The sequence below is a fragment of the Prunus mume genome, linkage group LG3 (genome assembly GCF_029339155.1).
Source record: "Prunus mume cultivar Tortuosa linkage group LG3, ASM2933915v1, whole genome shotgun sequence".
In the NCBI taxonomy this organism is placed as follows: domain Eukaryota; kingdom Viridiplantae; phylum Streptophyta; class Magnoliopsida; order Rosales; family Rosaceae; genus Prunus; species Prunus mume.
This window is the reverse complement of record NC_142700.1, coordinates 21,587,720-21,599,531: the sequence shown is the minus strand read 5'-3', so window position 1 is coordinate 21,599,531 and position 11,812 is coordinate 21,587,720. Positions and strand designations below refer to the sequence as shown.

Sequence of the window (11,812 nt, the reverse complement as noted above, 5' to 3'; positions counted from 1 at the left end):
ATACTCAATTTCATGCTAATATTAAAGCCATTAGAGTCGACAATGGGTCTGAATTTTTTAAATGAGAGATTCTTTCAAACTCATGGCATTGAATATCAATGCACATGCGTTTACACTCCACAACAAAATGGAGTATTCTCACTGTAGCACATGCCTTACTTTTTCAATCCCATTTACCACTTTCTATCTAGGGAGAATGTGTCTTGACCACTGTTTATCTCATTAACCGCCTGCCATCACCATTATTATCCACTAAATCACCTTGTGAATTGTTATACCATCGTCCACCATTATTTGCTCACTTGAAAGTTTTTGGTTGTCTATGTTATGCAACTGTTATCCATCCTACTCACAAATTTGACCCCCATGCTAAACGTTGTCTTTGTTGGATACCCGACTAGTAAAAAGGTTACAAACTTTATGATTTAGTCACAAAGAAATTTTTTGTAAGTCGTGACGTTAAATTTTATGAAAACACTTTTCCATTTTCTTCTATTCTGCCACTACCTGATCCTAATTCTATGTTGTCATCTTTCTCCATTGACGTCACTAATAAGCGGGCCCCTACCACCACTTTTTCCCACCAGAAATCCACCTCCACAAGCCCAGCCAACCCCACAGGCCCATCTACCTGACCCAACCAAGACAACCCAAATGTCAGCTAGCCTTAACCTACTGCAGACACCTGCCCACATGCCTAACAATTACACCATCATTGCTCCCGTGACCCCTAGCCCATTACTTCCGCACCCTCTGATACAACTACACACTCGGTGAACCAATCCCCTATTTCTTTAGCACTCCTAGGTTCTTCCACACAATCCATACACTCACTTAGTCAGTCCCATTCGTCTTAAGCAACTTCCAGCATGGCATTATGACTACCACATGTCCAACCACGTCAATCATTCTGCCTCAGCGCCTCGTCCTGACCTCAAGTACTCAATATCTACTTTCTCATTTTCTTTCCTATTCTCGTTTCTCCTTTGCCCATTGTGCTTTTCTAGCTAACATTACAAAGGTCACACCGAGCCCACATTTTATGCTCAGGGTCTATCCTTTATCCTAATTAGCGACAAGCCATGAATACAGAATTAGAGGCATTACAACACAATAAGATGTGGAGTATGGTTCCTCTGCCCGTTGGTCATAAACCGATCGGTCTACAAAATCAAATACAAGTCTGATGGCACCATTGAGCGCTATAAGGCTCACCTCGTTGCTGAGGGATACGCTTAGGTTGAGGGAGTTGATTATCAAGAAACTTTTTCCCCTACCACCAAACTCACAACCCTCCGATGCCTTCTTACTGTTGCTGTTGCCCATCATTGGTTCATCCACCAATTGAACGTCCAAAATGCTTTTTTTCATGGCAATTTGCATGAAGTGGTTTACATGGAGCCTCCTCCAGGACTTCGCCGACAGGGGGAGAACATTGTATGTCGACTCAATAAGTCCCTCTATAGGCTCAAATAGGCATCCAGAAACTGGTTCTCCACATCTTTAAATAACATTCAGAAAGCAGGTTATCAATAATAAAAGGCTGATTATTCTCTTTTCACCAAGGCTCAAGGTACTTCATTTACTACAGTTCTTATCTATGTTGATGATATACTTCTTATAGGAAATGATCTTCAAGAAATGGAACGTCTCAAAATGTTTCTTCTCAAATGCTTCCGTATCAAAGATCTTGGAGATTTGAAATATTTTTTGGGCATTGAATTCTCTCGTTCCAAGAAAGGCATTTTCATGTGTCAGAGAAAATACGCACTAGATATTTTGCAAGACTCGGGACTTCTCGGCACATGCCCTGGCAAGTTTCCAATGGAGCAAAATTTGAAACTCACTCCCACGGATGGAGCATTGCTGAATGATACAACTAAGTGTAGAAGACTGGTTGGCAAACTTATTTATCTTACTGTCACAAGGCTTGACATAGTCTATTCTATTCTAACATTAAGTCAACTCATGCATCAACCTTGCAAACCTCATTAGGGTGCTACCATACGGATCCTCAAAAACATCAAAGGTACTCCTAGTCAAGGTTTGCGATTTCCCACCACCAACAATCTTGCCTTGAAAGCCTTTTGTGATTCAGATTAGGCTGGTTGTCGTGTCACCAAGAGATCGGTTACAGGCTATTGTGTTTTTCTAGAAAATTCTCTTATCTCATGGAAATCTAAGAAACAAGCCAATGTTTCTAGATCTTCAGCAGAAGTCGAATATCAAGCTATGGCTAACACATGTTTGGAGCTGACCTGGCTACGCTATATATGACTAGATTTAAAAGTCCACAAATTGCTCATACACCATTGTTTAGTGATAATCAGGCAGCTTTGTACATTGCAGCGAATCTAGTTTTCCATGAGCGTACAAAGCACATTGAGATAGATTGTCAGATAGTACGAGAAAAACTGCAAACTGGAATGATTAGTCCTTCACATGTATCTACGCGCTTCTAGTTGGCAGATGTATTTACAAGGGCCTTGGGGAAAGATCAATTTGTGGCACTATGCGACAAGTTGGGAGTTCATGAAATTTACTCTCCAACTTGAGAGGGAGTATTAAGAATTATTATTGTAATATATTTACTTTCTAAATTAGTCTAGGGTAAATCCCACTAAAAGTGGATCTCGGTTTCTAAGCCTTAAAGTTAGACGTGATTGAATGTTGTATATGTATATATACTGTTCTATTGATATGAGAAATATACAAGAAAATATTCATCCAATTGTTCATCGTTTGTTCTATAACCCTCAACCTTACTTTGATTTTCTTAAGAGTTATTACTCCCATTTTATCATTTTAGGACAAGAGCAAAGGGATGATGACATGACCCACACTAGATTCCCCTTTGGAACTTGTGACGAACCATGTGCATGTCCGACATCTCACTGATGTTGGGCCCATTTTACTAGAATGCCTTTCTTTCCCAATTTAGAAGCAAAAATGCAAAGACCTCTACTGAAAATTCGGCAGAATCTCCCCTTTAAAAGAAACAATTCCCAAAGAAAATCCACATGTAAAAACAAATAATAACGAAATCCTCAACTTCCAACACTCACAAGATAAAACACACAAACTTATACACAATTCTACAGGCCTCAGGCCAATAATCCAAGCCTAACATGGGCAATACCAGAGCACACTAGGCACTTAGATTTAATTTACAAACCAAAGGTGGTTCAAAAAACTATTAACAAGAAGTCTTATGGAAGAGGAAGCGGAGTGTGCCGGAAGGATGGCTAAATGCGGGTTCACGGATTCGTCAAGCTACGACTTCGGGGGGTGCAAAACAAGAAAACCTAAAGGGGGTATCAATGTAAATAACTCTTGCACATGCACCCTTGAGGTCTAAGCATTGACGTTAATATTTTCATTTGAAGAAGGTTTATTCAATGAAATCATCAATTTTTTTTATGAGAAATTAATTTTTCAACATTCTTCTCCAAGCAAGAGCCAGGAGAGGATCTTTTGTTGTACTTAGCTATATCATATGTTGCAGTTAGTTCAGCCCTTATTGGAGAAAGTTGGGCCCTATAAGCCATTATTCTATGTCTCAAAAACTCTTCTCGATGTAGAGGCTAGATATTTTAGGATTCAAAAAAATTTTACTTGCCCTTGTTATTTCAACAAGAAGATTGAGGCCTTATTTCCAATCTTTTTGAATTATTATTGTTAATGAGTATCTACTTGGAACAATACTTTATACCCTAGATGCATCGCAAAGGTTACCTATATGGGTCATAGAACTCAGATAGTACTATATCATCTATATGTAAACCATTAAGGATGCATATCAAAGAACACTAACCTTGTTCACCACCATTGATGATGTTTCGAAGATAGCTTGCAACACAAGGTACTTCTCCTCAATGTCGATCCTTAATACTCTCTCGCAAATAGGGTTTGAGTTCTCTCGAGTAGTGGTGATCGATTGAGTATGGACTACGTATTTATATGCATCATTAAGGTTTCTTGTCCATCAAGAAACTCTCAACATCTCATAGTTGCATTGGTATTAGGAGCTCTAACTTAATTGAACATAGGAAAACTCTTGGCTTTAGGAATGTAGTTAAACACAACTTCCTTAGAACCAAAAGTCTGATTTACATCAAGCTCCTTGGTAATTACAATAACTTAGATCTCCTATATGATGATTAGAATATCACACTTATGTGGATTAACACATAAATACATTTTACATTCTTCCACTTGATCAAATAATCATCAAGACTTCTTGTATGACTACTTTATTGCCATTGAGCTCTCATGAATCAAATTATACTATTAGGCCTCAATCAATACCAAAACTGCATGGAACTATCAAGATGAATTTAGCAGTAAATGCTCAGAATCTTTACCATTACACACACAATCTCAATTATCACACAAAATTCATCATAATTAGAACCAAAAGATGAACATGACTAACTTTAGGTGTGTCTTGATATCATTATCATCATCAATCCACCCTATGAGATTGAACAATCTCTTTTTCTACAAAAACAACTCGACACTTTCATGAATATATATCTTGTCTAGTTAATGAAGCTAGCTTTGACTCCATATCGATACTACTTAATATATTTGTCATAGTAAAACTAGTGAAAATTTAAACTGCACTAGTTAAAACATTGTCTGGAAGATTAACATCAAACAAAAACCACCAACATGAACTAAATTAAAACATGACTCCCACTAATCCAGCAGATCAAAACTCAACACTAATCCCATGTTTCTGATATGTCCATGGAAAACACCATTTGGCAAACCTTTAGTGAATAGATTAGCTATCATCAAGTGAGTGTCAATGTCATCACTCCTTACAAAGCCAAACTTGACATTCTATCTTACTGACAAGTATTTGAATGCCAAGTGCCTAGTTCCTGACGACATTTTATTGCTTTTGGTAAAGGAAATTGCAGCACTGTTATCATTCCAAATTTGAATTGGGCTTTCAATTGAATCTACAACTTTCAGACTCGTGATAAAAGTTCTTAAGCCAAATAGATTGACTTGTTGCTTCATAACATGCAATGTACTCTACCTGCATTGTTGAAGTTGCAGTAATTTTTTGGTTCACACTCTTCCATGAAACATCTCCTCCTCCAAATTAGAAGGCATAACCAAAAGTAGACTTCAATGAGTCCACCAACCTCCCAAATCTGCATCATATAACCTACCAACTCCAAATTATCACTTTCCTTATAAACTAAGTTACAATCTTTAGTTCTCTGCATATACCTTAGCACTTTCTTTGCAGCTACCCAATGTGCTTGACCTGGATTGGATTGAATTTGACCCAAAATACTCACTGCAAATGCAAAGTGATGTCTATTACAAACTTGAGCATACATTAAACTACCCACCAATGAAGCATAAGGTTTATCTACCATCTCCAATTTTTCTTGCTCAGTTTGTGGTGATTGCTCCTTGCTTAGTTTGTCTCCTTTAGAACATGGTACCATATTAAACATTTTCAACACATTCTCTATGTACCCTTTCCAAGATAAGCCAAGTGAACCTCTCTCCCTATCAAGATTGATTGCAATGTCTAGTACATAAGAGGCTTCTCCAAGATTTTTCATGTCAAAATCTTGAGATAGAAACACTTTAACATCATGCAGTAGTGTCAAATTCTTGCTTGTCAATAGTATGTCATCCACATAAAGTATGAGAAAAAATAAAATTTCTCCCACTGATTTTAATATAAAAACACACATCCACAAGACTTTCAGTGAAGCCATGAGACCTCAGCACTTCATCAAATTTTAAATACCACTGTCTAGATAGATTTTCTTAACTTGCACACCATTTCCTCTCTCCCTTCTTGAATTAAACCTCAGGCTGCCTCATGTAGATCTCCTCATAGAGATCTTCATTCAAGAATGCAGTCTTTATATCCATTTGGTGGAGATACAGATTGAAATGAGTAACTAAAGCCAATAAAACTCTAAATGAGTCTTTTGTAGAGACTAGAGAGAGTTTCATTGTAATCAATTCCTTCTTGCTTTGTGAATTCCTTAGATACTACTCCAACTTTATATCTATCAATGAATCCTTTGAGTCTCTTTCAGTTTTATAAATCCACTTGCACCCTATAGGTCGACATCCTTAAGGCAATGGAACCAATTCCCATACTTCATTTTTTTTCCATTGAGTTTAACTCAGACTTCATAGCTGCCAACCCTTTTTCATATTATGAACATAAGGTAAAATTTTCATTTTAGATATGACATTAGGAAAAAAAAACCAGGAAACCCAAAAAGAGTTGAGTTTTGGTTAAACAATTACCATGCTATTCACGAGTCTCCATGATTAAAGTTGATAAAGGAATCGCAAAGCACACAAGAAAGTGCACAAACTTAGCAACACTGGTCTATAATCAATCTACTAATAATCATGAGAAACATATTAAAAAAAATTCATATGATCATTTTTTCTCTCTTTGTGATTGTGACAATTTGATGCGTAACAGCTACATGAAGCTCCCCACTAGAAACAAGCATGCCACAAAAAATGACATGGAAAATATCACTAATCTCCTCATTAGGTTGATTTTGACACTACACTAAGCACAATATAAATCAAACTAATTTCCAAATACGCAAACTGCGGAAAAAAAAAAGGCCCATAACACCATATTGAGGTGGCCAGCTATTTGCAAGAATTTGGGTCCCTAATGATGCTGACATCTTAACCACATCAAGGGGCAGCACTGTTTTAACAACACATTAATACACTTATCCAACATGACTATCTTTATAGTGGTCCTGCTGTATCTCTACATGTTGGGCTAAACATCGGCAACAATACCATCTACAACAACAAACTCCTACAAGTTGGTCAGTAATCCAGGTATGAGAAACTTTTCCATGATATAATTCATGTGCTCAAAAGCTTCTGAGTAAGGAAAATAACTTCTGTGTCACTGGTGCAATGTACTTTGCGTTTATCTCGCTCATCACACGACCGCAAAATGCATGTGTTGCACACGTAACACAGAAGTCGCTCTCTGCTTTAATTTGTATTTTATTTTTCATGAAAAGTTCCTCTACTAATTGATATACCAAAAATTGGTCATCAATCAATCCCTACAACAACTATTTTCTCTCTGTTTTTTTGTTTCGTAATGATGTGCTGTCCATATTAACAGTGCTTCAAGCGGTGTTGTTTAGAAGGAGGCAGAGCCAAAGATTTGGACAAATCAACAGGGCTTGAACTCAAATCCATCATTTGAACTTTTCTAACCATACCAAAACACATGGGAATAAAAACCCATAAATAAATAAATTCAGAAGCAAATGTTAAAATCAGAAAGGGGTTAAAGGCACTGAAACTGAAAGGGAAAGGGGTGCGTGGTACCCAGATAGGCAGATACCATTCAAATGGTGTCAGGAACCCATGTGAGAGTGTGGCCCTTACCCCTTCACATCCATCTAAAAAAGAAATCACAAAATGAGACAAAAGAGTCCCCTAAAGAAAGAAAGCCTTTGCTCACATGAAAGAACTTTTCTTTTTATAATTTTTATTTTTAACCCCCCTCAAATATTTTATTTAATTTTAAAAATTATCTAAAAGTCCTCTTTTTCTGTTCTACCTATTTCATAATCATAAAATGCTAGATAGATAGATGCTGCAATAAAGACAACAAAAAAACTAAAGATGGTGGCAGAGACACAGCTTTTACCCTCCACTTAGTCATCCCCACTACTTTTTTGCCCATTTGGGGGCTCCATTTCAGTACAATAGTTATGCTTCTGCTACTGTTGCTCACCCTTTATTGGGTCTGCACAAGAATCAGGTCTCTGATAAAAAATCTAAACACACTTCACACAACACAAAAACAGAGATGGTAAAAGATGAAGTAAATCACATGAAAGTTACTACTACTAGCCCTTTGTTGCTATGTTACATTGCTACTTGCTGTGGTCCAGCACATACCTAGAGAGATAGGGTACAGAGTTGTAAATAGACCCCACTCCAATAAATCAGTCCATCTGTTCTTTTATGTATACAATTATGTATTATTCTAAACAGTATTTATATATATAAATATATTAATGACAGTAGTGATCTTGCTGAGATCTTGTCTAGAAGTGTCTTTTGATGTAGGTATGCTTTTGGCTATATAGCTAGAGGATCTTTTTTTTTCTTCCTTGTATATGCTTCTCAATTGTTTCTGCAATGTAGGAAAAAATGGACAAATTAAGTATTATCATCAGCAATAATCCCTTTGACCAGAATTGCAATTGGTTACAAAAAATCTTGTGAGAGATTGAAGTGCTTACCCTAGCAAAGTCAATCTCCCCATTGCTGCTGGCCATGCTTAATTACATTCCAATGGTTCCATACCCAAAAGAAAACCTAAAAAGTTAAAATTACCAATTTATTCTGTCCATGGATTTTTAGTAGTAAGCATGTGTTTTTGCTATATTTTGTTAAATAGGGAAAGCAGTACCTGGGCATTTTGAAAGAACAGATTTTGGGGAAGTGGCATTTGCATTGGAGGAGGTAGAGGTGGTGGGCAGTAAATTATTATTATTGTTGTATGAAGAAATGGTTGTGACTCTGGTGCTTTCAGTACTGACTTCTGCAGAAGTAGTAGTTGAGAAGGCATTTATTTGGTCAGCAACTGATTTTTTTGGAGAAGCAAAGAGGTTATCAGGCAGAATGTGCTCCATACTGTTTTTGAAACCAAATTTGAAACCAAAAAAACACATTAATCTCAAAATTGAATAGATTCTGACCAAAAATATAATTCTGCTGACTGAATACATAAAAGTTTAATACCATTCAAGGAGGTCAAAGTCATTGCCATTGTCATCCTCACTCCCATGGTCAATGAGATTGAAAGCTGGATTCACCATCTCCTGCTGCAGTTGTTCAGCTAGACTACCTTCAAATTCTGCAAGAAATGCAATATCAACAAATGAAACAGAAATGACTTAACCACCCTGAATTAGCTTCTCTTTTTACATCAAGAACTCCAGAACATATTGATTAGCCAACCTTCTAGGACTTCTTCTTTATTCCCATTTGGTGAAACAATGAGGGATTGATTTTTGGGTGTATGAGATAAAGTTGGTGAGGGAAATGGAGACCCTTCTGAAAGACCATGATAGTATTGATGTTGATTATGATGATGATTGTTACTCTTGATGCCTAGAAGTTGCAGGTTCATAAGCCTTCTTTCTTGGAGTTCAATGGCTTGCTGCAAATTAGCTTGTTCCTCTAATTTCCTTCTTAACATCTCATGGGTATTGTAAAACATTCTTGATCCTACAAAGAGATCAAATCAAAACAAATATTGAAAACAAATCCTCAATATATAGAAATTTTTTAACACAAATCCTCAATATATAGGAATTTTTTAACACCATCAAAGGAATAAAGTTAGTTTGCGTATATTCTTACCAAGATTGTGGTCAGAAGGCTCCCTAGAATCAATCCCAGACAGGCTTGTGCAGATATGATGGTCTCCCCTCTCCAACTGCTGGTGTTGTTGCTTCCTGAAAATGTGTAATTCAAAGCAAAAATAAACAATGTGGAAGGAGGGCAAAATTTGTAAAACAAGACAAACCAGAAGACTCAAAATTGCTATTTACTTGTCTGGTATTTTCCCCTTCTCCTTGTAAGGCTTCACAAGCACCCGCGAATCACAGACAAAATGAGGGTTCCCTTTAGCCAGAATAATCTTCACAGTCTCTGAATACACAAATGTAACAAATCCAAACATCCTCTTTTGCTGGTATGGAATCCTCACATCTTGAACTGGTCCATAAATGCTTCAAAACCACATAATTACACAAAGAAACTATGCTTTTAGTTCAAGTCCTCAATGTCGAACACTTCATCATAAGATTGCTAGAAACAAAATGATCAGTAATTTTACCTAAAATAATTAGAGACATCTTCTTCTCTAAATGTACTATCAGCTGGGAATGTCAAGTAGATCTGCCTAGAACTGTGATTAACATTTCCTCCCAAAGTTAAAGTTGAAATGTCATTTCTCTCATATTGGTATCTCCCAAACTTGTGAAGCTCATCTCCCGTCATCAATGCAGATGTCGCTGACCTGAAACACATCAAAATGCAACCAAAGATTCCCCATTAACAAACCAAACCAAGACCAAAACTCATTCAAAAAGCAACATAATACTTTTTCTTGCAGAATTACAAGCATATACCTTTTAGTGTCATTTTGTTGCTGCATAAAAAAATTCATGCACTTGTTGTATGGAAAAGAAGTACCACCAGCCATAAAATGTGAGACTGCGGCTTGTTTCTGCTGCTGGGTAGCAGCATTGGATCTGAGTAACTCTTGACACTGCTCAAGTACATTGACATTGCTAGGAGAACCAACATCAACGGAGGCACCATCAGCGTTAATGGAGCCACTGTGGAGAAAACGGCAGCTGCTTCCATTTTTACAGAACCCTCTTGAGTAATACAAGCATGGCTTCCATCCAACCCCAGAATTTACATCTTCAGCTCCAAAACACATGCTGGGTACAGAGTAACTTTGCTTTTGCAGTGAACTGCTATAAGCACTTTGGCTTCCATCAAACAAATCATCAGTCTTTGGATCACTGAGGAAAGAAAGATGGCTCTGAAGCTGGTATTTTTCAGCAAGTTCACTGGTAGAAGAATGGTAGGCTGAAGATAAAGATGATGATGATATGGTGGGTGACAACAAAGACCCAGAAACAGAACCAGGGTTACTGTTTTTGCTAACAATATTGGCATAAGAGGGTGAAGAAGTAGAGCTGGGGCTCATGGGATTGCTGAGGCTCCAAAGGTTTGAAGATGGGGAGGAGGGATTTGATATGGAGGACAGGGACAAAGGGTTGGGCCTTGAGATGGGGTTGAAGGTTGAAGGAGAAGAAGGTGCAGCAGAGTTGGGTTTTGACTGAAGAAGGCCAAGTTGGGTTTTGGCATTGATGATGAGATTGTGCAGCAGAGTCTCTGGTCCAAATGCCAAGCGTATCATCTCCTTGTCACCATGGTCTTGTATCAAAAGGAACCCCATGATTTTTGAGGCATTTTCTGGATCCAAACTTTGGATCCTCGAGTAAACTATCTTAGTAGCTTCATAAGAATCCATGGAGAAAAACAAAGAAACACTTGAGTGTCCTAGAGAGAGAGAGAGAGAGAGAGAGAGAGAGGAGAGGAGAGTAGAGTGTGAAGCTGGCCCTTGTTAATTTATAAAAATTCAAAGAAAAAGAGAAAGAAGCAATAATGGGCAGATCATTATTTTAGTGTAATCATTGTAAGGCTATAGAAATAGAGAAGCAAATATATGAATGAGTAGGTGAAACTTTATTTATTCCGATGAGCTCAAGGAGTAAGCTTAACAAGGAGCGGGTTTTGAACCTTGAGGATGATTTGATGAAGAAGAAGAAGAAGAAAAAGAGAGAGAGAGAGTATCAATTCAAAGGTGCTTTGATGCTGCTACTGCTCTTGCTGCTCTTCTCTTTTATTTTACAAATTTTAGAACCACAACTTTGATGACAGTACAAAAACCCTGCACAAGCAGCAGCAACCTTTCTCTCTCTCTCTCTCTCTCTCTCTCTACTTTCTCTCTCGTTCATTATTTCCTCTCTCTTTCTTAAAAAAAATATTAATTTCGAGGTTTTGTTGTCTTTACAGAAAGAGACAAAAATAGACAAAGTGGGAGAAGGGATTCAACCTGGTTTGAGAGTAGAAAGGGCAACTCGAACCAAAAAGGAAAAAAAAAACAAAGAAAAAATAGAAAGGGGGAACAGTAAGATCACTCGCTTTTATTCATGTGCATTCTTTAATGACA

General features: G+C 37.4%; 1 protein-coding gene across 2 annotated transcripts; it reads right to left on the bottom strand.

Annotated features, from left to right (window-relative positions):
* Positions 1–7,856: 7,856 nt before the first annotated feature.
* LOC103326745 (zinc finger CCCH domain-containing protein 46-like) lies at positions 7,857–11,493 on the bottom strand. Of its 2 annotated transcripts, none has more exons than XM_008228986.3 (9): positions 10,194–11,489; positions 9,899–10,081; positions 9,612–9,791; positions 9,421–9,515; positions 9,016–9,285; positions 8,797–8,911; positions 8,465–8,688; positions 8,295–8,370; positions 7,857–8,185 (listed from the first exon to the last, which is right to left on the bottom strand). In XM_008228986.3, the coding sequence occupies exons 1-8, from the start codon at positions 11,108–11,110 to the stop codon at positions 8,333–8,335; spliced, it is 2,022 nt and encodes a 673-aa protein (XP_008227208.2). In that variant the 5' UTR covers positions 11,111–11,489; the 3' UTR covers positions 7,857–8,185; positions 8,295–8,332. The 2 variants fall into 2 exon arrangements, with proteins under 2 accessions (XP_008227208.2, XP_008227207.2); XM_008228985.3 differs by having other exon boundaries at positions 7,966–8,185; positions 8,295–8,331; positions 10,194–11,493.
* Positions 11,494–11,812: the final 319 nt, after the last annotated feature.

Excerpts from the sequence above, each read along its gene's own strand:
- LOC103326745 (XM_008228985.3), bottom strand. The coding sequence starts at position 11,110 with ATGGATTCTTATGAAGCTACTAAGATAGTTTACTCGAGGATCCAAAGT. Across the intron at positions 10,082-10,193 it reads CAACAAAATGACACTAAAAG|GTCAGCGACATCTGCATTGA; the intron begins GTATATGCTTGT and ends GATGTGTTTCAG. Across the intron at positions 8,689-8,796 it reads GACTTTGACCTCCTTGAATG|TATGGAGCACATTCTGCCTG; the intron begins GTATTAAACTTT and ends TTTCAAAAACAG.